The sequence below is a fragment of the Stigmatopora argus genome, chromosome 21, assembly GCF_051989625.1.
Source record: "Stigmatopora argus isolate UIUO_Sarg chromosome 21, RoL_Sarg_1.0, whole genome shotgun sequence".
Taxonomy (NCBI): Eukaryota; Metazoa; Chordata; class Actinopteri; order Syngnathiformes; family Syngnathidae; genus Stigmatopora; species Stigmatopora argus.
Window position 1 is genome coordinate 1,417,401 of NC_135407.1, and position 27,767 is coordinate 1,445,167.

The 27,767-nt window shown below is 38.9% G+C and overlaps 2 protein-coding genes across 6 annotated transcripts in view; one reads left to right on the top strand and one right to left on the bottom strand.

The window, feature by feature from the left end:
- Positions 1 to 24,998, top strand: part of ctnnal1 (catenin (cadherin-associated protein), alpha-like 1) — a 29,472-nt gene extending 4,474 nt beyond the window's left edge. For 2 of the 3 annotated variants that reach the window (XM_077590027.1, XM_077590029.1), the window contains exons 2-19: positions 13,835 to 14,024; positions 14,104 to 14,288; positions 15,743 to 15,862; positions 16,444 to 16,533; positions 16,618 to 16,785; positions 17,440 to 17,640; positions 18,026 to 18,115; positions 18,905 to 19,063; positions 19,139 to 19,231; positions 19,746 to 19,896; positions 20,648 to 20,685; positions 20,774 to 20,824; positions 21,346 to 21,500; positions 22,208 to 22,256; positions 22,416 to 22,472; positions 22,562 to 22,681; positions 23,438 to 23,521; positions 23,614 to 24,998. In XM_077590027.1, the coding sequence (XP_077446153.1) occupies positions 13,835 to 14,024; positions 14,104 to 14,288; positions 15,743 to 15,862; positions 16,444 to 16,533; positions 16,618 to 16,785; positions 17,440 to 17,640; positions 18,026 to 18,115; positions 18,905 to 19,063; positions 19,139 to 19,231; positions 19,746 to 19,896; positions 20,648 to 20,685; positions 20,774 to 20,824; positions 21,346 to 21,500; positions 22,208 to 22,256; positions 22,416 to 22,472; positions 22,562 to 22,681; positions 23,438 to 23,521; positions 23,614 to 23,799 (2,187 nt within the window). In that variant the 3' untranslated portion in view covers positions 23,800 to 24,998. The remainder of the gene's footprint in view (positions 1 to 13,834; positions 14,025 to 14,103; positions 14,289 to 15,742; positions 15,863 to 16,443; positions 16,534 to 16,617; positions 16,786 to 17,439; positions 17,641 to 18,025; positions 18,116 to 18,904; positions 19,064 to 19,138; positions 19,232 to 19,745; positions 19,897 to 20,647; positions 20,686 to 20,773; positions 20,825 to 21,345; positions 21,501 to 22,207; positions 22,257 to 22,415; positions 22,473 to 22,561; positions 22,682 to 23,437; positions 23,522 to 23,613) is intronic. The other variant, XM_077590028.1, reaches the window with a different exon arrangement.
- On the bottom strand, positions 1,510 to 27,767 carry abitram (actin binding transcription modulator). 3 transcript variants are annotated; one of them, XM_077590033.1, is made up of 7 exons: positions 27,573 to 27,767; positions 27,290 to 27,341; positions 26,736 to 26,865; positions 26,581 to 26,657; positions 26,437 to 26,506; positions 3,329 to 3,445; positions 1,510 to 2,705 (listed from the first exon to the last, which is right to left on the bottom strand). In XM_077590033.1, the coding sequence occupies exons 1-6, from the start codon at positions 27,655 to 27,657 to the stop codon at positions 3,365 to 3,367; spliced, it is 495 nt and encodes a 164-aa protein (XP_077446159.1). In that variant the 5' UTR covers positions 27,658 to 27,767; the 3' UTR covers positions 1,510 to 2,705; positions 3,329 to 3,364. The 3 variants fall into 3 exon arrangements, with proteins under 3 accessions (XP_077446159.1, XP_077446158.1, XP_077446156.1); XM_077590032.1 differs by having other exon boundaries at positions 1,510 to 3,445; XM_077590030.1 differs by lacking the exons at positions 1,510 to 2,705; positions 3,329 to 3,445 and adding an exon at positions 25,928 to 26,225.

A 27,767-nucleotide genomic window follows, 5' to 3' on the forward strand; every position in this document is an offset into this window, starting at 1 on the left:
CCAGAAAGCCCTCTTTTTGCATGCGCGTTTCCTGGTCTTAGGAGAAACTCGTCTGAATTAATCGTTCCGTGCTCGTAAATATTGTTATACACGAAAGATATGCAAAAAAGACCTGGCTTGGTCGCATCACGAAATTTTGATCGCATGACGGGCGAATTATTCGATCGAAATTTCCGCCGTAAGACGAGAATTTTGTATGACGAGCGGTCGTATGACGAGGTACCACTGTAAATACTATTCATTTGCCTCCACCTGATTGGGGTTTTAGATGATGATGTAAGTGTCATGCTATTACCAGGCAGGTGATCTTTCCCCATTCATGCGAGCAACTCATTGAATGGACCGTCAATGCTGGTAAACAGCTTTGTTATCCCATTTGGTGGAGTGTAACACGCAATATCCACGCTGTTACCATCCCCGGAATCCCCATTGATTGAATTGATTCTTTTTGCCCTCTTTAAGTGCTGATAAAAGGCTTCATCGACTTCTGCTAACACACTTTTGTGTGAAATGTGTGTTTTTCTAACACTGTGCCTAATAAGATTGGGCAATGGTTATTACTTATCTAGATTGCTGCCAAGGCGTATATGTGTCTTATCTGGTTGCTAAACCCACAATTTAAAGCCAATTAATATAGTTACGCCACAGGGTTAAATAAAACTCATTACTCACTCTTCTACGACTTTGTTTTAATTCTCTATGTGTTAAAAGACCCTAAATGCAATGGAGACATAACAGAGTGGCTGTTTATCATTGTAGCGCACTGTCTTTTTTTGCCGCATCTCTTTCGTGTATAACTGCAATATCTACGAGGACTGAACGATTTATTCAGACGAGTTTCGACCGGCAAAAAGAGGGCTTTCTGGGTAATGAAGTATATTCGTGCACACAACACCCATAGGCAATGGCACCCTTTCTCAGAATAAAACTTCATTACCCACAATCAATACGTGGGTAAGCTCAGCTATTGCATTTCCTGTTATTCTTTCTAAGGAAAGAAGCTCCCGCAATCAATTTGTACGCATCATTTTGGGAATATTTTGAAGGCAATACGTACAACAGCAAACAGTCCATCGATAGCGAATGTGAGGGTGGAGGCGTGGCAAACCGCTAACCTGGAAAACAAAGGTAACAAAAGACAAAACTAGAATTCAGTTTTGTGTAAAGTTACATTAAACATATGTTTGAGTGTGTCTGTATATATTTATCCAAGTAAATTTAAATTTGTTTGTTCGTTTACGAGTGCCGTGGATAAAGTCCCCCCGAACCCCCCCCCCGCCTCCGTGTGTGTCGTTGTCTCTACCCTCTGCGAAATGCATCTAATTTTACTTCTATTAAACACATTTTATTACTATTAAACCACTCGTTATTTATTGCTTTGTCAATATATGGCGAATTAGAAGAAATAAAACAATTTTTCCAATCCAATATCCTGTTTTTGGTGTTTTTTCAGAGGGTTGGAACCAATTCATTTGTTTTCAATTGGAAACGTTCGCTCGAGTTACGAAAAGCTCGACATACGATCTCAGTCTCGGGCTGCATTACGATCGTATGTCGAGGTAGCACTGTATAATGATTTTTGACCTACTTAAAGTGAATTGTCTTTCATCTGGTGCCCGGCTGGGAGATGAGCGCTTAAGGCAACGTCATTATGTACGTGGAGAAAATGTATCATTGGAATGATGAAAGTATATATATCATCAAGTGAGGTTATGGCATGAAATGATAATATAAAATTATTCTAATATAAAATAATTGTACATTCTTGTGCAATCCTTGATTTAGTCCAAATATTTTAATATTCAGGTAATGGAGTTTTCATATTCTCCACGGGTTTTCTCCAGGTATTATGGTTTCCTCCCACATTCCAAAAACATGTTGGCATGGTTGAACACTCTAAATTGCAGCTAGGTATGAGTGGGAGTGTGAATGATTGTCGGTCTCCTTGTGCTCTGCGATTGGCTGCCTACTGATTCAGGGTGTTCCCCGCTTGGTGGTCGAAGTCAGCTGGTATAGGCTCCAGCACCCCCCGCGGCTCTTTTGAGGATAGGTGATTCAGAAAATGAAAATGAATGAATATTATTTATTTCATTACTACATTGTTCGTTTTTCTTCAGATTTGTTCATTTATCTGATTCAAAACTCATTTCTGTTAAAAAGACATTTATTTTAATGTATTTGAAATGTAGTCAAATTTAGATCCTTTTATTTAATTGAATTTTTTTTCTATCTTTTGCTGTAATCGAATTAATTGGTAACGTTTGAAGTGCAGATTCCTTATTAAATCTCATTTTTATTTGAAATTAATATTTCCCTTGCATTTATATTATTGGTAAAGTTATTATAAAAATTGAATGCAAATTGAATACTTTTACATCTTTTTTTTAGATTCAACTTTTTGTTCCATTTCCTATGCATTTATTTTAATATAATTCTTAGTTCTACAGCCAAAGTAGAAAGATTAATTTACTATTAAATGCATTTCTCACCTTTTTATACTCAATCATTTTCATACTAATTATTATCAATATTGCTATATTACTTTACATGAAATGTATGAATAACCTCAGGCGGTGAACTCAATGCTGCTTTACCAAGCAAAAGTTGAACTTATCTGATTCTGATATCAAGATGGCGCGGCGTCATGGGAGACTGCGAGCAGACCAAACACTGCTCTGACGGGTTCATTTTCTATTCCCACCAATCTGGATGGACAGGAAGAGATCTTTATCAGCGGGGATGTGCTGGCTAATGTAGCATGGTGCCCCTTTGGCCCCCCAACGGGCCCTCATATGCACTACTGGACGTGGATCTCCTCCAGTCTGTGGAGGCTTTTTGCAAGCTGAACAAGGCGGTGTCAGTAAACGGTGAAAAAACTTTATTGCCAGGGCGTGGCGGCATATCAGACAGGAGTCTTATCATTTCCGAATAGCTACGCTACCATTAACTCTATTTAATGTCTGCTGCTGTGTGGAAATGTTTAGCAAATGTACAGTAGGTTCCGAACACAATTGGTTCCAGATCACTGTTCATAAGTCCAATAAAATACCAATTACTGTATTTTCTCGCCTATAAGCCGTATTTGTAACTAAAAAAATGATGACTGAATCATGTATGGCTTATATGTGCACAAATTAGACTTGACATGCACGAAACGGCAAGGTGATAAAGACGAAACGCAAGACAATGCAGCCATACGGTCATTTATTTCAAAATAGAGAAAAGATAAGCAGAAAACGCGAAACAAAATTTATTTTGACGTCTATGAATGAAATTCATGAAAAAAAATAAACCGTATCTTGCATAAAAGGTGAAAAAACTCACTTACTTGTGCCTGCCATTGCTCGCTCAGGGTGCCACCATCTTACTTTTTACCGTTAGTTGAACGTGCTCTGACTGTCCAGACGCGAGTAGCCTCACTCCCCATCTCTGCCACCTTATATTTCTAAAAAACAAACTAAGATTCTAATTTACGAAGGCATTACTAATAGAAGTATTAAGTTTCATCATACATTTAATTAAGGCTGGTAGTGTTTTTTATTCCCAAAAGCAAAGACAAACTAATACTTTCTGAAAAAAGAAAAAATACTGAGCTGCTATAGATGACAACATATTTTATTTAGGGAATATTTCCTTTTGTGACACTTGCGTGTGATGTTTTTGTCCTAAATATACATTAGCATATGTAAATAGTCCGGTCATATACTATATATGTATATTATTTATGGATATATACAGACATATACTTGATCCATTATATACTGTGTGGTAACTTCAGTCTCAGTCTGCAGAAGGTCCCCACCTTGTGGACTTCCTGTGTGTGGCTCCAGTTTCTTAACTAGGTCTACAATGTCTTGTGTGTCTTGTGTCTGTCTTGCTACTGCAGCCAAGAAATTTCCCAAATACGGGATGAAATAAAGTTCTAATCTAATCTAATCTAATCTTTGACATTTTCCAACATTTACTTTCCCTAATGTAAGATGAACCGTGCTCTTAAAAAAAGGATTTCTGGTCAGTAGGTTGCGCCTTTAAAAAAAAGAAAAGACTGCTTTTGATGCTAATGCTTCAGGAGTCACATGAGAGTAGTTTTCAGTGGTCATGTGGTTTGTCTCAGCTCCCTGCGAACTAGGGTAAAGGCCTTTGGGTCAGGGCATCTTGTTCTCGTTATTAAAAAATGAAAAGAGAAAAAAAAAATCAACAAATTCAATATATAGGCTACCTTTGCTACACAATTAGACTCGGCAAAATTGATTCGCTTAAGCCTTTTCAGCCAGAACCCACCAAAATACTTTGATATAACCGACTCCGTTCCCTGCAATCAGATAATTGGATGTGTCCATAGCAACGGCCGGTAAGTCAGGCATTGAAGATTTCTTTCAAAACCAGTATATCTGGTGTTACACATCACACCCTTGTATTCACGGCTTTTGACTATCGCCTTTCACGGTTCCGTCCTGCCTCTGATACGACCTCGGAAGTTGCAATATTGCTGGGTCGATTTCTACACTCCCTCCTCCCCCTTTTCGTATCTGTTCCCTTCTAGTGTATGCTATGTTCACAGGCTTCTTATCTTGGTTGCTCTTTGAATGTACGACACCTCGTTTTTGTATTCTTTCCACACTCCCTGCTCCGTCCGCGCTGCCCGGTTTCCTCATTTTATTTCCTATCACACCATCCCTCGCCTCGCAGGCCTCTCACTTTTTAATCTCGATCTCCAGAGAGTCTGCTGTCCCCGGATCACCTCGTTAACTATGCGGTCGCGTGAAATCCGAGCCAAAGGCTACAGGTAAATCGTACAAAGCCAAAGAGGCCGTTACTTGAGACGAATCGCTCTGTGTTTTGAGTATTTAGTGAGTAAAGACCGTCCTGGGGTTGTTTGCCACTATTCACACACATTTCCAGTATCCTACCTGCCTTGGAAAGATAGGGTTTTATCTCCTTGGTGATAGTACAGTGTTTTCCCTCAGTGGACATCATCCCAAAGTTGGGCTGTCATTGAGAAGGCATGCAAGTTCTTATCACGGCACGGTCACTATTCCTAGCTGAGTTGACTGAGGTGTAGAATTGAGGGTTTCAGACAGGAAACACTCGGACAAGGTATCAATGAACAAGTCACCTACTTCCTATAAATAACGACTCACTTCAGTTCAAGGAAGGAACTCTTCACCAGTTCGCCTGTCAGAGCGTGATCTTTACTGTCTTTTTCTGGCGTTCGCCATAATGCTGTGTTCAGACCAGCCATATATTTTTTTTCACGTCATGCTTTGGCGTGACCGGACGTTTGGTTGCCGGACTTTTGGTCGCCGGACTTTTGAATGATGCCATACAGTGCTACCGCATCATTTATGATGAAAAAAAGAAAACTGCAATCGTCATTAGATAGCTTCTTTCGGCCAGTTTCTAGTAAATCTCTCTCTCTAATGTATGTATACAGTACTGTATGTGTTCTCTCCATGTTATTAAATGTTTTTTTTCAGTACAAACCAATGTGTGTTACTTATACAAGCCTTAAACATACAAATGCACTCATATAAACCTTCAATATACTTATATAGGCTTCAATATACTTATATAGGCCTTAAACATAAATTATAATACAAAATATAGCACTGAGCAACTTACAAACAAATTCAACTTATGAACAATCGCTCGGAACCTAACTCGTTCGTAAGTAGGGGAGCGTCTGTAATTATCTAAGGTTTACGTGGTAATCCTTACTCCTTACCTAACTGTGCTAAACTTTTGTGTGTCCATGAAACCACAGTGATTATGTGTCCATTGAAACCCCCTCGCTGAATGTATAATGGCGAATCCCGACTTAAACGAGTGGGTCTCACAACACCAGCCATTATGTCACTGAATAGTTGAAAGATGGAGGGGAGGTGTGGGGGTGGCATTCCTCCTCCTCAGCTCTCATGTTTCCAGCTGGTGCATTTGTCAAGGGTCAAAAGTCTCTTGAATACTTTATAGGCCTCAGGGCCTTGAGTCATCCTCACCTTTCAACGTTCTATGGCTGCTTTTGATGCTTATCTTGATGAACTGATGTAGTCATTCACTTTAGTCTGTTTTTTTTTCTCCCTACCACACACCTGACATTTTATCTTCCCTTTCTGAAAAGAGGGAAAGTTTCCTTGAGGCACTCTCTTTGTCCCGGAAAAATAAATCATGTTAGTCGTGGAGAGGAATCACGATCAACTTTTGTGTGGAGGTCAGGACGTTCTCTCTTTCTGAGACTTTTTCTTTAGTTGATCATTCTACTACAGCTGTGGGAAGCCGCTACGCTGTACGGCGCATGCTATTATTTGTTCATTACGTGTAATTACCCATCCTGATGACTGATGGAATGTTCTCCAAGGCCGAGTTGGCAAGCAGTCGGGCTGATCCTGCCTAGGACTTTATTTAATTACCCGGTCATTAAACTCCGCTCCGTAGGAAGATGACACGAGAGGCGGCTTTTGATTGGCTTGTTTGTTCAAATGCCGTCGTTGTGGGTCCCTTGTTTTTGTGTTTTCAAAAGATGTTCAAATCAAATTCCAACAAACCAAATCTAATCGGAACTCATTCAGGCAGAGTTATACAACGGTCTGTAATTATTTGTCAAAAATAACTCCGTTAATATTGTCTTGTTTGGTTGGTGGCCAGGTTTCTTTGCTGGATAAGTTTTTAGTACATTCTTTAAACAATTTGCTTGCAACATTATAGTGCTGCACAACTGAAAAGGGATTTGTGATTTTCTTTCTGCTTTTTTTAAATAATCCGTTCATGGGAGTATAATGTTGCGATACCTATATTCAAATTGGATGGACAAAAACATTTGGATATAGTACTTTCTTCCCCTACTGAATACATTTCCTGGGTATCAGATTGGCAGGTTCTCAAAATCAGGCGACCCGGATAATATGTTATCGGGACATCCCTACTTCTATCATTTTACCTAAAATCGGCTATGGTAAGAACTAATTTCCTCAGAAATCAAAGGACAAGTATTTATCTTATATAGCTCAAACATTGGTATATTGTTGCTAAGCAACCAGCTAATGTTCTTCTACAAACAAGAGGGCTAAAATGTCACAGTTCATGTTCCAGCAGAATATCGATTCCCTCTCTCGCCTTTGCTGTCTCTCTCCGTTCACCTCAAATTGTAGCTGACGGGGCGAATAAAATGGACGCCACTTCGTGTTTGTTCAGGCAGACACGGGCAGAATAATATCACTTGCTTTCGCTCTGTTTCTTCATCTGTTATGGAAGCTATCTATCCCATCGCAGGCATCCATCTACCGTTCCTCCCCACAGCTGATTTATCGCTTTTTCTTTATCAGGTGGAGTCGTCTCTGCTTCTTTGGCTTCCCGGACTTTATATCGTCATCATGGATATAGTTTCTAGACCTTGTTTTGTTTCATTTTTCTTTTAGGAAAGAAAATGTCTTTTCGAGCACTGGGGTAAAAGAAGTTTGATACATTGAGCTAATTAATTAGATTTAAAAGCAGGCGTGGGGGTTCAGAACTATAAAGTTTTCCCTCGAAAATTGCGACTCCATTTATCACGTATTCACTTCTTTGCAATTTTTTTCTGCTATTAATTTTTTCTTTTTTTAAGTTCATAAAAATGTGAAAATTCACGCTGAAACTCGCAAGCGGAAGCCACTCCCCTGTCTTCCGCTTGCTACTAGGACTCAGCACTGAAGAATAAAAAACAAGGTAGTTATAATAGGGGTGATCCTACTTTGCGATTTTTCAATTATCGCGGCCATGGGTACTCGGACATTTCGTTGAAAGACGTTTGGTCTCCGGACGTTTGGTCGACTGGACGTTTGGTCGACCGGACGTTTGGTAGAACGGACGTTTGGTAGAACGGACGGTTGGTCGCCCGGACGTTTGGTAGAACGGACGTTTGGTGGAACGGACGGTTGGTCGCCGGGTTGTTACTGTTGAAACCAGCTCTCAAAATTATAATAATGAGAGAGCGTTAATATCTAAATATCTAATATCAAAATATCAACAGTAAACTCTGTCATAATTTGACAGCGAGCGAACCCGGCAACCAAACGTCCATTCTACCAAACGTCTCTTCTACCAAACGTCCGTTCGACCAAACGTCCGTTCGACTAAACGTCCGGTCGACCAAACGTCCATTCTACCAAACGTCCGTTCTACCAAACATCCGTTCTACCAAACGTCCGTTCTACCAAACGTCCGGGGACCAAACGTCCGGGGACCAAACGTCTGGGGACCGAACGCCTTTCGACGAAACGTCCGGTCACGGCGGCCATGTTAGGCTACATTAACCGCGATATTCGAGGGATTACTGTAGTCTTCAAAATAAGAGGTAAAGTTTCAAGCAAGAGTTAGGGGTTTCTAATGAGCTTTTCGGGCCAGGGTTGTGATTTCAAGCGGTCTTTTTGAACTTGCTCATTGTACGAGAGGCCAATGAAAAAGCTGAACAGCGAGATGGACGACGACTTATCAACCGATTGAGTACTAAAGCGGCTCGTGTGAAATAATTGGATGCGGAGGAAGACGAGCCAGCTAGCAAAGCCTTGATGAAAACAGCAAAAGTTTTCTCGCGTTTGTCCTCGTTAATGTCGCTTAAGTTTCCCGAGCAGGGTCGTTACGGACGCGATGATGACAGCGGCCGGGAAACGGAAGAGGAAAATGAGAGCGATGAAACATTTTGCAGCAGATGCGCCGTTGCAAATTGGCTTCAGGCAGACCGGAAAAGATGATAGCAAAAAGAGAACATTGTAGAAAACGAGACATAGGGATGTCATTTGTGAATTTTCAGGTTCAGGTTTAAACTAAGTTGAAGGTTTTGGGACACTATTTGGTTTTCAAATGAGATTTTATTATGAGTCGATCAATCTTTGTTCAGGGTTTTGAATTACAATTTGTGGACAGAGTTTACAAGAAGTGTTTTCAAGCCACAGGGAGATTTTGATTTTTTTCTTAATTAGTATTTTTAAACAATGCAAGGTTTTGCAAAAGAATTTGAAGCAAAGGTTGGTCTTTCAATTTCTTTTTTTTGTTTTTAAACCAAGGTTAGGATTGTTATTTATTTTCTCAAGCATGGATTAGGTGAATCTGATGTAAACTATTTTAAACAAATTTTGTTAGAGTTTCATATTTTGATTTCTATATACATTTTTTGGAATTAGGGTTTCAACCCTGAAATACCATTTTAACAAGGGTAGAGGTTTCAAAAGAGTGTTTTGAACCATAGTTCAAATATAAATATAAAGGGATTGAAGCCAATCTGAGTACTTTGCAATAGGATCTTAAAAAATAGTTCATGTTTGAAACATGATTAAGGCTACCAGCCACGATTAAAAATTCAAATCTGAGATTTATTTCAGCCTTGATTAAGGTTTCAAATTAGGCAGTAAAACCATGTTTGTTTATATATTTTTTAAATCGGGCCCCATGGCCATATTGAGTTAAGTTTTTAACCTTATGTTAAACGTTCAAATGAGATTTTTCTAATGAGATTTAAAATCCTGGGATGAGTTTCAAAAGGGTTAGGCATCTGAGACGGTTTTAGGGTTTTAATGTGCTTATGCATGCGGAAAAAAATTGCTCAGCACTGTACCAATCGCAGATCCTTCCTCCTATCAGCTGTCAGGCTCTTTAACAAAAAATGGCTGTGTTAAGACCTACCGAATGCATGCATGTACATCTATATGTATGTATATGTGTATGTATGTGTATATATGTATGTGTGTGTATATATATATATATATATATATATATATATATATATGTATATATGTGTAAATATGTGTATATATGTATATGTGTATATATGTATATGTATATATATATGTATGTGTATATATATATGTGTATATGTATATGTATATATGTATATATGTGTATATATGTATATATATTTATATATATATATATGTGTATATATGTATGTGTATATATGTATGTATATATATGTATATTAATATCAGCAACACGCTTATTTATTTATATATTTATTCATGTATTTATTTATTAACCCACTTCTTACCTATCTATTTATGTCTAAAATGCCTTTCCTACTTCTGCATCCTCACCCCCTTGCTACTGTTACAAAGAAATTTCCCGAATATGGAGATGAATAAAGTTATCCAATCCAATTCAATCAGTCCTTGACACACATTTGACATTACTGGACTCAAGTGATGAGTTAGCCTTAAGGGAGCTCACGCGCAGATGCTCATGACCAAGAAAACCTGCAGACCACTGAGAAATAATGCCATCTAAATGCGGCTGGGAGCCGGACAGGGAAAGTTGAGTTGCTGGGGGCACGTTGAGCTAGCGGGGGGCGGGGGTTCAGGAAGTCTCCAGCTGGGCGAGCTGACAGAAGTAAGGCAGCGCTGCCAGGAAACACATCAGCTGCCTCCTGTGTTTACACCCAAAGGCTCGCAAAAACATTGCATTGTTACCTAGTGAAAGTGTTTTATGTTTTCAAATATCTTTTTATCAGTTCCCAGTTATCTGGAAGAACTGCAAAAATTATACACAAAGTACACAAAATTCACTCACTAGAGCGATATAGGCAAATACGAAGGATTTACAGAGAGCAAAACTAAATCTGATTATAATCCTGGAGATCGCAGTGAACGGAATTATGAATTTTGAGGTGCTAACCTTCATTTGGCTAATTTTGTTTTTGGTTTGATGCAATTTGAGTTGAAGTTGGCCAATAAACATAAAAATTACTGCCAGGTATTCTTGATGCTCATCAAATAGAACATAGCTTGATTTAATTTTACTCCTGCATTGACGAGCTAAGGTAGGCGTTTAGTTGTTATTTGGATTTTGTTTTTGCAAGTCTGCAAGTCACCAGAAATCTGTTGTCATAGGGTAAATATGATTTTGTAATGTTATTGACAGTAATAGAGGATGATTTTGCATTTGATTGGACGAGACGTCCAATCCATTTGAATTTGGAGAGGTGGCAGCGAATGAACCAACGGATCCAGTTTAAATGGATTAGATCGGACATTTAAAGGTACTTATTTTTTAGGGGCCACATAATTTGGATGTCTGTCAATGCCACTGAAAGAGCTGATAAAAATATGTAATTTTGGGTTCCTCATTTATGTCGTCTCTAAAATAGTATCGAGATTTTTTGGGAGAATTGATAACGAGTTGAACATTTTGTATTGTGACAGGCGTTAATTTACCTGTGACTTATATATGAATAAATTAGATTAGATAACGTTATTCATCCTGTATTCAGGATATTTCACTGTCCCAGTAGCAAGAGGGTGAGCATACAGACACAGGAAAAGACATTTTAGACATAAATAAATAGGTAATAAATACGTTAATAAATAGATAAATAAGCGTGTTGTTGAGATATTTATATATCGATATATGTATATGTGTATATGTATATATGTATGTATATGTATATGTGTGTGTATATATATACATACATACATATACACATACATGCATACATACATACATACACATACATACATACATACATACACACATACATACATACATACCATACATACACATACATACATACATACACATATATATACATCGTTTATAGAGCAAAATTACAGTAATTGTTTCTGTGGCTCCTCAAGGTACTGGTGGACCTGTCGACGGGATTTATTTTCCCTGTCTTAACGTCTTAATTAGTGGTCATGATAGTGTAAAATGCTGCCTTGGCTTTCCTTACTTTAAATAGTGGGCGTGTTGGGCACCGATGAATAGCAATAAGTAACTAAGAAGCGACACGAGCGGGGGAGGAATGTATAACAAAACGTCGACTCTTTGTCTTCTTTGTAGGCTCAAATGTGTCTTCCGAGTAAATTAGCATCTTGTGGAGACACAAGAGCTTGTTCCCTTACTGCTGAGTTTTAAAATCATATTTTGACTCAAATACTACTTACCGTATTTTCACGACTATAAGGCGCACATAAAAGTCTGAAATTTTCTCCAAATTAGACAGGGCGCCTTATAATCCAGTGCGCTTTATATATGGACCAATACTAAAATTGTTATCACGATAAAATAAAATGAATCAGTTGATAGGGTACACGGACTATGATTACAGAACGATACATTTTTATTAATAAAATAATAATAAAACTATATTTCATCGTCGCTACAACTGCTCTTGCACATTCCCAGCCTGTAGCAATACTGTGCATGAAAAACTTCATTCCTTCATTTGTAATTTCTCACTTCACATGACACGTCGGACACGGTTTCACCTTTTGGCATCAAACTCTCTCCAAGCATTCCATTCAAACTCTGGTGTATCTCCCCGGTGGCTGATGTGTTCACCCTTTGTTTACTGAATGATTTACACCTGCAAGGAGTTCCTCGGGAGCTCCGAGTGCTAGTGTACAGCTCACGTCTTATCATGTCATCTCTGGAATTACAAATCCTAATTAACCGTAACGACGAAATGGAATCGACTGCTCGCGTAGCAGATGAAAAGAAGCTATGCACACTGTGGCGGTTGAAAGCAAAAATTGTACAAATTAAGTCTTGCTGGGTGATGGAAGTGGCAAACGCAGGAGCTGCTCATTGAAATTCTCTCTCCAAACACTCAAAAAGTCAATTCACGGAGGAACTTTACATGAAGGAATTGTCTGCAAAAACACTCTCACTTATTCTGCATTCGTATATATGCAGTTCTTGTATTGGTGTAACTGACCAAGGACTTCTTCAGGGAGAATAAAATCACTCCTTTGACTTTGCGTCATATATCAGTTGATACTGAGTGGAATCTATTCAACCACCCTTTTAAACAAGTTTCCCAGAACCAAGATTGCTGGCTCCACAGCCCAACAACATGATAGATACACCACCACATTTTACTGTGGGTATCAAGTGCTTTTTCTTCTAACGTTGTTTTCTTATAATCCCCAAATAACTCAATCTTTGTTTCATTATCCACAGTTCCTTGTTTCATAATGAAACGGTCTTATCCAAATATCCCAGCGAGTCTGTGTAGATTATTTTTTTAGGGTGGCTTTGTAGGTAAAGACACAAACTTTCTCGCCCAATATTTATGATGTAAACTTTTCCCCACAAATGCAGTTATGCATGCAAATGTTTGGGTTGCTATGTTTTGTGCCTTGGATGCAAATCTCTAGCCACACATTTTGGGAAGTTTTTGTCTCAAATTTTCAACTGTATAACTATTACCAAACGAACACTCAGATTTATTTACTGTTCCTAACACTGATAAAAATAATCACCGCGTTTTCTGCACTATAAGACATAACTAAAAGATGCCAATTTTCTCAGAAACCGGTGGTGTGCCTTATATATATGGATTAGCATCGGTTCATTGCATGAAATTTATCACAGCTCTATCTAGTTGATGTACAATACAACTGGTATTACTACTACAGCTCCATCTAATTAATCTATAACACTACCCACTACTACTACTACAGCTCCATATAGTCGATATATAGCACAATCCCCTACTACAACTGCATCTTATAATCAGGTGCGCCTTATATATGGAACTACTTTTAAGATGGGCCATTCATTAAAGGTACACCTTATACTCCGGTGCGCCTGATATATAAAACACATTTTAAGATGGGCCATTCATTAAATGTGTGCCTTATATTTGGAAAATACGGCATTAAAGTTGCTAACAGCATTAATCCGATGAACATTGATAAAAGCAAGGGTGAGTAGAAGCGATAAATAATTAATCTATGAGTAATTGGCTCAAGGCATGCATAATAGATAAACTCAGCTGGACCACTAAGCGGCACCCTACTGTGGGCTTTCCTGTGTGTTTCTATTTTTACCTCTGGCAAGGATTTAAAATAACTTCCGCCTTGAATTTCAGATCACGACCCTGATCAACCACAAAGAGCGGCCTAAGAAGTCAGAGCGGACTCTGGCGGCCATCCAGCGTGTTGGCCAGGCAGTTAGCGTGGCGGTGGGGCGCTTCGTTGCCGTCGGGGAGGCCATTGCCGTTGAGAACCGTGAGCTCAAGGAAGAGATGGGCCACGCCTGTTTTGAGGCACGTCGTGCGGGTGAGTTGTACTAGCTGGCAATTTAAAGGACAAAAGTCTTTGGCCACACAACCACTCTTTTGTCATGCTGGTCCTGCAGGAGATGCCATAGCCCAGCTGACTGACGTGGCCACGGCCTGCGCGCCCCCCTCGCAGTCCATGACGGTGTTCAGCGACCGCACCAGCATGGTGAAGGCTGCCCGACTGTTGCTGTCGTCTGTCACCAAAGTTTTGGTGTTGGCAGACCGCATTGTCATCAAGCAGATCGTGATGTCGCGCAACAAGGTGACTCACAAGAACGTATCCTAATGTTATCCTATGTGAAACACTTCTCTTAGACGACCATTAACAACACTAGACATCCAATCTATTTCCACTGGGGGACTGAACATTGGTAAATAATTTGGTAAATTTGTTCATTCATTTTCCAAACCGCTTATCCTCACTAGGGTTGCGGGGGGGCTGTAGCCTATCGTGACCGGACGTTTCGTCGAAGGACGTTTCGTCGAAAGACGTTTGGTCCCCGGACGTTTGGTCGACCGGACGTTTGGTCGAACGGACGTTTGGTAGAATGGACGTTTGGTCGAATGGACGTTTGGTCGAATGGACGTTTGGTCGAACGGACGTTTGGTCGAACGGACGTTTGGTAGAACGGACGTTAGGTATAATGCAATTTTTCTTATTCAAAAGCATATTAAAAAACGAGTCTGTGCCTTTATCAATGCATTATCTACATGCAGTCATCAATAAAAATAGATGACAGACTCAAAACAGAAAATTTAAAGACAACACTTACATTAATTATCCCCTCGCTCCCTCCCAGTCAAATGAAAAGGCGCATTTCAGGTAAGGAGGGCGATAAAAATGAGCAACTGTAAATTTGTTCTTTTTTCTTAACTAGTATAATTGGATTTAAACGTGTTAGAAAATAGATTTGAAATACATGTACAACTAGTGTAAAATAAAAATAATACTTTTTGGCTATCTTTTTTGTAGAATTTTTATATATGTACTTACCACATACATTGGATATAGTAGTACACGAGTGACTAAACGGGTAAGTCTCATATCTGCATATTTACCACATATGTACAATAGATATATAATTTTCTAATTTAGTGCGCTCCAAATAAGCAAATATACCAGATTGTAATAGCTTTAACCAGTTCAATTGGACCCATAACACAACTAGAATCTTATTAGGGCAACCCGGTGGTGTGTGTGGTGACATTTTTCAATCATGCATTCTAAAATGAAAGCTGCAAATGAAGCATCTGCATTTTGGGGAAGCAGCAAAGTCAGACAGCGCGCTCGCTTATGCAGCATCTTTTCTGCCCTCGCCACACAGCCAGACAAAGATGCGCGCACATACACGCAAAGCGAAATAACACAAAGAGGAAAGCATAGTAAGAGAGCACAGTAATTGCATTTGCTTCTAATGGAAGACAGACAGGCGGCTTGTTATTCTAGCTTGTTATTCACTTCCCTAATTGTCTCAAGATGATCTCCAGTGTGTGTAAATTGCTCCAAAAAATAAAACCTGTGGTGTACTAATATTGATTAAGATGTATAATGTGTTCTTGAAACTATATGTAAAGACAAATCGCATTTAAAAGGGGAAAAAAACATGCATTTGGGATTTTTGTTACTTATCTTTTTTTTTTTTTTTTTACACCTGAAGGGTGCCGATTTGATTTATTTTTTGGAAGGTAGTAATTTAAAAACCTCTCTGGTGTTAGGTGCTTGTCACTCTGGAGCATCTGGAGCGCGTGAGCACCTTCCAGGAGTTTGTGCAGATATTCAGCCAGTTTGGCAACGAGATGGTGGATTTCGCTCACCTCACGGGAGACAGACAGAACGTGAGTAGCGTGCCAACAAAATGCCAAAAAAGCTTTTTTGTTTCTTTTCAGAGAGTGACACTTCCCTTGGAATTAAATTCAAGTGTGATTGCAGTGATATGTTTTGATGAGAGTCTGATGGTCTAAACGAAAGAACAAAAAGTATTTGCAGGCAGAGCATGACAGCAGGAAGCTTTGTGACATTTTTGTACTTTATGTCCAGATTTTTTTCCAGTACGCCTGTCTCACTTTGGCTTTCAGAGCAGCTTGCACCTTTTATATGTTGCAGCCAGGCAAGCGCAGAAGAGGGAAATAATGGCGGTTAATTACAACATCTTTGTGCTAAAAATCTGAGAGAGTACTTGGACTCTTTTGTCTCTTTTCCAAATCTTCATGGCCATATTCCGTTTTGGAAGTGCACTTTATATGCCCCTTGTTCTATTTTTAATGCCGTACTCTTTTATTGGCTTTTAATTTTTTTATATCGCTTTTTTTTAGTAGCATGAAAGAAGGTGGAAGAAGCTGGAGTCAAGCCATTTTTACCATCTGCTGTTTGTTTTGATGTTTGCGTTCACTTGAATGTGTGTGCGTGTGTATTACAGGATTTGAAAGATGAGAAGAAAAAAGCCCGTATGGCCGCAGCTCGGGCCGTGCTGGAAAAATGTACTATGATGCTCCTGACCGCTTCTAAGGTGAAAGAACTCGTTTTGGCTTAATCAAAATAATCCAGATTTTGTCGACATTTTTTTTTTTATATTCATTTTGGTTATCCACAGACTTGCCTCCGGCACCCGGACTGCGAGTCTGCCCGCATCAACAAGGACGCCGTCTTCCAGCGGATGCGGTGCGCCTTAGAGCAGGTCGTGGACATCGTGACGGAAGCTCGCGGCTGCACTGACAGCGTCCTCCCTGCGAGCATCTACAATGCCGTCAAAGACTACAAGGTGCGAATAAATATCTCTTAAGATAAAGAAACTGCTTATCCTCAAGGGTTACAGGGGTGCTGGAGCCTATCCCAGCTAAGTATGAGCACCAGGCAAGCACAATTGAATTTCTAATGGGGGCTGGACAAGTTTGAGACTCCTTTTCTATATGAATGTAAAAAAAAAATCATAATTTATATAATTAAGGCTTAATCAGAGACCAAGAATAAAACGTTATCGGAATAATATGGGGAACAATGTTAAATATAGATCTGTTAATGTAACATTTTAAGAGTTATTCAGAGGACTGACAAGCTGCCATTATTGGGGGAAAAACTACTAAATCACACATGAAGGCCTAGCCAAATTATGAAGACAAAAAAATGCGGGTAATATTCCAGAAAATGTGGTGAGTAAAAAAAAAATCAGTCGGCAACCTATTGTTTTTTTCTCTTTAGATTAGAATAGAACTATATTTCATCCCGTATTGGGGAAATTTCTTTGGTTGCAGTAGCAAGACAGACACACAAGACATTGTAGACCTAGGTAAAAAAACTGGAGCCACACACAGGAAGTCCACAAGGTGGGCACCTTCTGCAGACTGAGACTGAGGTTAAATATGCAAAATTGTGAGTTTTTTTACGTGACTGAGAAATTTGAGTTTTTTGTCTGCAGACAAGCATAGAATGTCTTCGCGACAACCTGTACGCCTCGCCGCCGGACACCGTGGGGCGCCAGATGGAGGCGCTGGTGGAACGCACCGAGGACTTTACCGACTCGGCCTACACGGGACATGAGCAGCGCCAGGCCATTCTGGGTTTGTGCCAGCTGGCCCGCCAGGACGCCCACCAGCTGCTGCACGCCTGGACTCAGGCCGTATGTAAACCCAAAACAGCTCGGCTCGGATGAAGATTGTAACTGGATTTACTCATATAATGCATATATAATGTTGTTGAAAGTGCGTGCATTCATCACTCAAATTTGAACTCGAATTTGTACTCGAATTTGTACTCGAATTTGACCTTGAAGGTCAAATTCGAGGTCAAATTTGAGCGATGAATTTGACCTCAAATTGGACCTCAGATTGGAACTCAAATTTGAACTCAAATTTCAGCAGACAGCAACAAAAAAAAATGAATAAACTCGGAAGCAGAGGTACTGCTTTACTTCCAGTTACACGACCCAAGCAATGGCGGCGTTTCAAGTTGCCAGTTTGGATATGCTATGAAATATCTCCCTTAATGCTTTGTATCTTATCCAGCAGCAGTCGGTCCAGGCCAAGGAGACCACCGAGGAGTTAGAAATAGCCATCGCCAAGTCATGCCAGAGCGTCAATGACCTCAGACGCGAAGTGAGCAACTTTTATCAAACTATTTTTGAACAGGAACAGTTGTCTTTCTCACAGGGATCAAAGTTCCGAACTGTACATACTCAAGTGCAAAAAGGCTTTTGAGATACAAGCAGTCAAGTATGACGTTAGATTGATGCCAGGGGACTGACTGGGGAGCCTTTTTAAGGTGATTGGCACAATTATGTGGCAACAATACTTAAAATATACGTAAAAATATACCACGTTTAGGCCATAAGACTTAAGTTATTCATCTTTGTTTAATCTATCCAAATACTTGGACAGTAACCTGTAAAATTCATTTGATGAATGAAGTATTATTAACTGAGTGTGTTTTAACTGAGCTTTTTGGGGATTGATTGATTTTAATGAGCCTGTCTTTTTTTGTCTGTGTTATTTTTTTCCTTAGAAGTTATGATGTACAATATCTGCAAACCAAGCCTTAATTGCGGCTCTTTTGTGCTTGATCATCAGAATTGTTGTCTCTATCCTAAAGTAAAGTAATGCACTCGAACCACTCAGAAAACAAGAATTTCCTGAAAAGGTTGTTGCTTTAAAAAGCTGAAAATCTTAATAGGGAACGTGTTACAAGGAACTGGTTGAACTTGGCATTTACACAGGGCTAAATGGCATTTTTTTTCCATGTTTAAAAGTGCCATGCAGCACTCATCTCAAATTTGTAATGTAAACCCTTGTCGGGTTTGTTAAGCTTTCTATGGTAGAATTCTATTGGAATTTGCCAAAGTATATTTCGACCACAGTTTTCAAAAAGTAACCTCACCGACTTTGAAGCTGCACAAGGTGGCGGTGGGCCGTGCCTCCGAGCTGCTGAGGCTCAACACTGAGCAGTCGCCGCTGCGCACGCTCAAGGCCGCCGGCACCGAGGGCAACCTGGAAGCGGTGGCGCAGTATTCCCGAACGCTGACCGAGCAGAAGGAACAACTGGTGGAGGTATGAGAATCACAGCGTGGGGAGGGGGGTATTTCTTTACAGAAAATTGTGTTCTTTTAAACACTTTCCTCACAGAACTGTCGGCTGCTGTGTCACGTATCCGGGACCGAACCACTGGAGATCACCTGCGTACATGCCGAGGAGACCTTCCACGTGATTGGCCCGCAGGTTAGACGTTCAACAGCTCTAAGGACACAATGTCCACATCGCCCTCATCCAATCGTGTTTACCGTGGGAAATTGACTTGGGTGGTAATCATCCTCCAGGCGGGTTTTGTGTTCTTATGATTACACAGCAAGCAAGGTGAAAAGCCAAGCCTCCAATCACGTGGCTGCATACAGTGCTCCACTGTTAGCCCAATTGGGTATTATGCCATTTTACCTTACTGGCAACAATTATTGGCTAAGTATCAGTGTTGTTTTTGTCTCGCAATAAAAAGTCTGAAAGTTATTAACACATCCTTTTCTAATTAGGTCCTAGTAGAGGACTTAGACAAAGGTTTAGATTTTTTTAAAGCATTTCCAAATGCTTCTCTCACAGTAAAAAAAGGATTGGTCGACCATCGCTGGCAATGGCTTTTTTTTTAAATGTACTGAAATAGATAAACATTTTAACAATCGACTATCACTATAACACTTTCTTAGCGGTAATATAGCATGTTTTTAACGTGTTTTTCTCCCAGATCATTTCTGCGGCACAGACCCTGGCATTGCACCCGTCCAGCAAGATTGCCAAGGAGAACCTGGAAGTATTTTGCGAGGCTTGGGAGTCTCAGATGGGCGACGTTGCTCAGCTGCTGCGCGAGATCAACGATGTCATGGATGGAAAGCGAGGTGTGTGGTCGAGAATTAATTATTTTCGGAAATCTCAATTCATGCGAGTCAATACTGCCGTATTTGCCCGCCTTATAATCCGATGTGCCTTTTTTATGGATCAATATTGGTTAATCATTCTCTTTTAGCACAGCTCCATCTAGTAAACACAACTCCTAACCACTACTACTACCACCACTTTTAATAATAATAATAATAATCGGACATAGGCCCTGTCGTCATCATCAACAACAAAAAGCCTACTTGTCATAGACTTGTTGTTCATTAGAACAAATAATAACATAATGACTACTTGTTAATTAGAATCTAGTGCGCGTTATGTATGAAACAATTTTTAAGATAGGCCATTCATTGCAGATGTGCCTTATAGTGCGGAAAATATGGTATTTTTATTTCTTGATTAGGACGGCACGGGAATAAGGATCAATTGGATTGTGTGGGATTGGAAACACATAAATTGATGATTCTCAACCACGTTAAAAAACCTAGAGGATTGAAGTTTCCATTTTTGTAGTTCTATTTTTGGAGGCTCAAGACTGTTTTGACTTAAAGGGGTAAGTAAAAAAATATATAACGGTGGTGGCATAATTTTGACTGGTAGAGGAATGGGATGAGGTGTATGAGGGGTTGGGATTTACTATTTGACTGAGGCCCAGGATTGGGATGGAATGAATTTTTTTCTTTTGAAACTGGATGGTCAGAGATGTACATGCACACGTAGGGTGATTAAATGCAACTTTTGTGTTGACAGGAGACAAGCGAGTGTATTTGTCACTTCCAAGATCCGGCGTGAGTAGCGCAGTGCCCATTACTATATGCTGGTCTATCTCTATATCAGTGCATAATGTTGTTTTTATTTTGTTTTTTTTATTTACAGAAGCACTCTGCTAACTTGAAGAATGCTAAGCCCATAAAGTTGGATGCTGAGGTGAGGCCACACATCCAATGTGATGTTAGCATGATTTATACAGAAAGTCTCTCCTGGAACTTTGTGAACTATAAAAAAATATTATATAAAACCATTTGAGGGGATTTATCTATTCTATAATTTCATGCACTGTTTGCTATAATCTTCATAATATGGTATGTTCTTTTTTTTATCATTTAAATGCATTTGTTTTACTTTGTTTATACTGTTTGTACGTTTCAAGAGAATGTTTTGTGTATTATATTGATTGAAACAAAATATTTTTAATATCATATGTTTTTAGTTTTTTAGTACTATTCAACAAATACATTTTATTCTCATGTGATATTAATTTTGTAATATTTGTCATTCATTTTTACTTTTTACTACTTTATTATTGTTAATGTGTATGATATGAATTATGATGAAAATGGGACTTTCCAATTTAACCACAAGAGAGCGCAAATACTCTGCAAACTACATTATGCTTTTATTAACGGTCGAACTGCAACAGCGATATGTTTTGTGTTTCCTCAATGCAGGAGCAGAGCAGCGTGGCCAAAGTGGGTTTGGAATTGCGGCTGCTGTCATCCGATATAGACGCTGAGCTAGAAAAATGGGAGGACCAGGAACACCAGGTGGTCCGTCATAGCCAGAGCATCGCCAGCATGGCCTACAACATGCACCTCTTTACCAGGTCAGCATGCATCAATATATATCCACTGGTGCCTCCACTTACGAAGGCTTCAACATACAAAAGTTTCAGGTTACAAAGCGCTTTGATGTGTAAATAGTTGTTCCAAGATACGATAATATGTGGCACGACTTTGTTCCGCCGGAAGTCCAGGATGAGATTCTTTGTTTTGGAAATGTTCAGCGTCAAGTTGTTGAGAGCGCACCAATCGCTGAGTCTCTCTGCATTAATGTAATATATGCCTCTACTTACGAAAAACCCAAATATTGAACGTTGCACAAAGTTTGCAAATCAATTGAATGATGCCATACAGTGCTACCGCATCATTTATGATGAAAAAAAGAAAACTGCAATCGTCATTAGATAGCTTCTTTCGGCCAGTTTCTAGTAAATCTCTCTCTTTCTCTCTAATGTATGTTTACAGTACTGTATGTATTCTCTCCATTTTTTTCATGTTTTTTTTTCAGTACAAACCAATGTGTGTTACTTATACAAGCCTTAAACATACAAATGCACTTATATAAACCTTCAATATACTTATATAGGCCTTAAATATAAATTATAATACAAAATATAGCACTGAGCCACTTACGAACAAATTCAACTTATGAACAATCGCTCGGAACCTAACTCGTTCGTAAGTAGGGGAGCGTCTGTATATAATGTATGTACGTTTTACTGCTTTAATTTGCGAATATATCCATTTTTAGAGGCGAAGGACTGCTTAAGACCACACTTGATCTTTTCCATCAAGCTGAGGTAAGTCTCCTCCTTATTTTCATTTTATGGTCCTGTTCAAACGCCATTGCTCATTCGCTACTAGTTAGTCAAAGTTAAAGTTCTCGTTCTTCTCCAAGCCTCTTTGGAACAATGTTTGAAACATGAGATTGAAGCATTTATTTGTTTTGTCAATGCCAGGTTTTGTCTGACGAAGGACTCAAACTGTGCGCATCACTGAACACCTTGTGCACACAGGTATTCAGCAGCGAAACATTAACTGATTACCAGTCAAAAAAGAAGTTTTTCTTTTCCTTTTTCCCAATTTATGATATCTGCCTTTTCAGCTGGTCAGTGAAGAGAAGCCAGCACTTATGTCCGAAATTGAGAAGCTGAGGGTGTTGTGCCAACAACTGCAAGCGGGTGCGAGGAGCCCTGTGCAGGGCAAGAGCGCCACCTTCCAGAAGGTTACTACATAACACATTATTGCTTTCGTCCTCAGATTTTTATACCCATAAAAAAGGCGTACATTTTAAATTAACATATTTCTCGAACTATACTAAATAGTAAAATGGAGAACAACAAGCTAAAAACAAATCACAAATTATATTTAAAACATTTTGGGGGGGGTGACACGACTTATATTACATGAAATACATTATTCACTCATTTACTGGCCCACTTATCCTCAAGTGGGTCGCGATACATGAATCACAGACAGTCATGCCTCTACTTACGAATGCCTCCAGGTACGAAAGTTTCAGGTTACGAATTTTTTTTATATATGCAAATGAGTGACTCGAGATACGAAAAAGATCCAAGTTACGAAATCCCCCAAAAAGTAAATGCATTTCCTTATTTCATTTTGAATTCCCCTTGTTAAGCGATTAAAAACCGTACGAATGCAACGTGGCACACATTTTCACACACACACGTAGGGCACACGTAAAAGTCTAAAATGTACTACAAAGTGGTCGGCTTTCGGCCTTGGTAGAGCGGGCTCTTGCCCTATCTGGCGGACAAACACGGGTATTACACTTTGACCAATTTTAAAGGGTTTAGTTAGTAGTTGTGTGAGGACCGTGGAACGAATTAGAGAATTTACATATAAAGTACACCTCTACTTACGAAATGTTCAAGTTACGATAAAGTTTTGGAACCAATTAATTTCGTAAGTAGAGGTACGACTGTATTCTGATGACTCTCATGATGTGTTTCTTAAGGTGGACTCATCTATCCAGACTACCAGAGCTGTTTTGACCCTCATCCTTAACATCATTCCTGTATGTAACAAGCTGGCCACAAAGGTGACACACAAAAACAGACATAGCTATTACGTGAATGCCTTTTCTGTATATATTCAATAGTTTGGGCTTCATCCATATCATTTTTCTCGCAGTACAAATCAGAGCGGAGCAGCCTCGGCTCGCCACAGGACTGGCTACCGGATGTCTCCACGCCCATCCGAGACGGCGACACAGTGCTCCACAACAACAATAATAACAACGGCGATCACCGTGGCGATTTCGCCGTCAAACCATTCGAGCAGCGCATCGCCGGCCTTAGCCTGCTGGAGAGCAACTAATCAAGCAAGCACGTCATTAAGCGGACAACAACGGGGTGGTGAGAAAGCTGCCGAAATGAGGTCGAGAACTAAAGATGCCCTGCTGATATAACCTATGCTTGTTTAGTGTTGTCCAAATTTAGTAGACGGTAAATATACGTAAATCGTTGACACGCTCATTTTGAAATGCCTGGTTTCTGTTTTGTGAAAAAATGAGACTAACATAAAGACTCAAATTGTTACTCTGAAAAGCGAAGATATTTACACTATTTACATGGGAAGCCATGCCTATAAATTCCTTTTGAATTTGACATATCAATTTGCCACAACAAATCTATGTGGAGGAAATAATGGCACCCATATATAGGACCACATCATCTGTATATTGTTAAATTATTATTTTGCAATCTAAAGTCATCCCTGAATGTTTTTTTAATATTCTCACAGAACCTCTACAAGTGTCATCAAAGTGTTTTGTTTGTTTCACAAATGCTTTCTCGTTTTTTCTATAGTAATGCATGTCCTTTAAATATCTTATAACTTTACTATCTTTTAACAGCTGATGACCAAAGAGCTGAAAAGCATAGAAACTACGATTTTCTAGTGCATTTTTGTGGGTTAAACTACATTTAAAAAATAAAGTTCAACTTAAGCTTAAAAATTGCCACATAATTTTTAGGAGCGTCAATCAGAGGCGGTATGTAAAAAAAATTACAAAGATACAAAACTGTGTTTTTGAGGGTGTTTATATGCACGCAAACACATTCTATTTTTATGTCACAATGGCGGATAACGTTTCAAAATGATTTATCTTAGTCTCATTAATTTGCCAGATAACTCATGCATTTGAATACGGGTGTATAGACTCTGTCATCAAGTGTTGTTACACAGCAGCAATGTGATTCTTGTCTTTTTTTGATGTCAATTTTGCGCTCTGTTACACACTGTGCCATATAAGGACAAAAAAAACGTAATTGCCAAATATGATCATTATGATTGATTTGTTAGTTATGTGCTACGCATACTGATTGAGTGTGAGTGTTCAAGTATGTGGTGAAGGTAGTTGGAAGATTATGTGGAATGTGTGATTTGTGTTTAAATGTTTTTGTCGTCTGGGAGTGAACAGCTAAGGATGCTGGGTAATGTAATGAAAAGAGCTCTAGTTTTGGATATGATGAAAATGTGTCATGATGGATAAATAAACCATATTTTTTATTAAACATTGTTGGTTATAAGTGATCTGTACAAAATGATACATTGATGAAAAACTAATCCATAAATAAGGCTTGAAATAAGACATTTTCATTATACACAACCTTCAAAAGGTTATCATTTCATAACCTGTTAAATGCAAATATCTATTTTCTTTTGAAAATTAAGCTGCAAACATTGGTTTGGATTTTAAAAAATAATAATGAGCCTTTAAACAGAAATAGGAGAAAAAAAGCTCATGATCTGGAAAAGACTCAATAATCTGCCATTTGAGTCATTTTGCCTAAAAGTCCTTTAAATGCAAACTCCTATGAATTTTGAACGCAAAACTGGAAAACTTTGTTTCCCTTGACTGTTGATTAATAACCGAAAATTTCTTTAGCTTGCATGATTACAACCACAAAAAATCTTGAGAATGCATTCCAGAAAAAAACAAAGGAAGTTTGTCATTTTGCCAATTTCCTTACATCCTTTTAACACATATACACATATGTACAAACATATATATATATATATATATATATATATATATATATATATATATATATATATATATATATATTTATACATACACATGTATACACATTTACATGTATATATATACTATACACATACATATACACATTTACATGTATATATATATACTATACACATACATATACACATTTACATGTATATATATATACACATGTATATATATATACACATACATATACACATTTACATGCATGTGTATGTTTGTGTGTATATATATACATGTAAATGTGTATATGCATGTATATATATACACATGTATATATACACATACATATACACATTTACATGTATATATATATATACACATACATATACACATTTACATGCATGTGTATGTTTGTGTATATATATATACACACATATATACACATGTACATATATATACACATATACACAAGTATATACATATATATACACACACACATACGTACGTATACACGTATATTCAACTAAACAACCCCATTCTGAAGTACTAAAGTGCCATTAAAGCGACTTCATAGGCAGATTGCAACTCTTTTTGCAATTACAGATCTGATTCTTGCAAACCTTCTTCACAACGGTTTTACTGGCACCATCTGCGTGCCTTCCCGATTGGCGACGAGCTTTTCAAAATCACATCTGTTCAGAAGGTTTTCCGTAATGCTTTTGCTCTCCTCAAACTTGGGTAAAATGACTGCGATGTATCCATTAGTGGATGGCTGCACACACAAATATCACAGTACACTAATACCTTGACATACGAGCGTCCCAACATATGAGAAATTTGAGATACGGGGAAAATTCTGAGCACATTTTTGCCTTGAAATACAAGATAAATTTGAGACACGAGCATATGAGATGGTACCCGATGCGGCCGTACGGGTGGCCGAGTATGCGAAAGGCTTCTTAGCTTTTATTAGGTGTAGTTACCTTCTCCTGTAAGAGAGCGGGCCTTTCAAGAATATTCTCGTTGACCTCCAGGAGACGTCCTCTGATGCAGCTGCCAAATAGACAAATTTCAATCCATTAAAATCCAAAACATAAGAATGTGGAATCCAGAAATAAAGGACTCACCTGTATATGGTGAATTCCGTTGTGTCTGTGCATGTTATCCGGCACAGTGGAGCAAATTCAGTGAGGAACTGACCTCCCTGTTAAACGCAAACAAAAAGGGAGTTAAAAATCCAGCCTACGAATGCAAAATAAACATTCAATGTGCATGAAATTACCCGCTTGGACTTTCCAGATACTTTATTGTTCAAGCGGCTACAGCCATTACTAATTTGGTAATCAATCTTTGAGATGATCCGTCCTTTCTTTAGCAGCGGGTGAGTTTCGGCCAATGTGATGACGCATATCCTGAAGAGAGAAAACACCCATGAAATAATCTCATCTCATTTTCTGAACCGCTTTATCCTCATTAGGGTCACGGGGGGTGCTGGAGCCTATCCCAGCTGACAAGGAGACGGACAACCATGCACACTCACCCATTCCTAGGGGCAATTTAGAGTGTCCAATCAGCCATCCATGCATGTTTTTGGAACGTGGTAGGAAATCGGAGTACCCGAAGGAACCCCACGTAGGCCCGGGGAGGACATGCATTACTCCACACAGCTGGACCGACCTGGATTTGAACCCAGGACCCCAGAGCTGTGAGGCCGACGCGCTAACCACTCGCTCCACCGGGCCACGCCATGAAATAATATATGATAAAATTAAATTTCTTTTAAAATCTATGCTGATTTTTGTTTATTCAAATATGAATAAAAAAGCAAATAGTTACCTGTTTGAATGCTGAAGGATGCAGTGGTCCTCACAGGGCTTTCCCTTCATATCTATTAATATCATGGACACATGAATTAAATAATGACTACGATATATTATGACTAAAATTCCCACCACCATTATGTTGTTAGTAGTGCAATAATAGTGTCCATAATCTAAAGAACAGTTCACACAATTACATTGTTAAAATATATAGTACATCTTAGATCATTATTACGCCGTTTCGCTTTCCGTATAAACATCGAAAAGGCTACCACGAGGATCATTTAATTTATATTTACCTGCTCTGTACCATCGTGTATAGTAACGATCAACAACCGAAGGTGCAGCAGCTTCACCATCCTTTTTCTCCTCTTCGTCATCCATTAAATGTTTGTTTTTAAACAGGCAAATCAAGAAATACGTCCGCAAACGTTGTTTGATTGAAAATTAAAGTTTGTTCCTTGACGGAAATGAATCAATGTTACGCAAAAAAA

What these genes read in the sequence shown, in the direction of transcription:
- abitram (XM_077590030.1), bottom strand. Translation starts at nt 27,657, where the DNA reads ATGGATGACGAAGAGGAGAAAAAGGATGGTGAAGCTGCTGCACCTTCG. An exon ending in ATCCTTCAGCATTCAAACAG is followed by an intron (nt 26,866 to 27,289) that starts GTAACTATTTGC and finishes TTCTCTCTTCAG; the next exon opens with GATATGCGTCATCACATTGG. An exon ending in ACGGAATTCACCATATACAG is followed by an intron (nt 26,507 to 26,580) that starts GTGAGTCCTTTA and finishes TCTATTTGGCAG; the next exon opens with CTGCATCAGAGGACGTCTCC.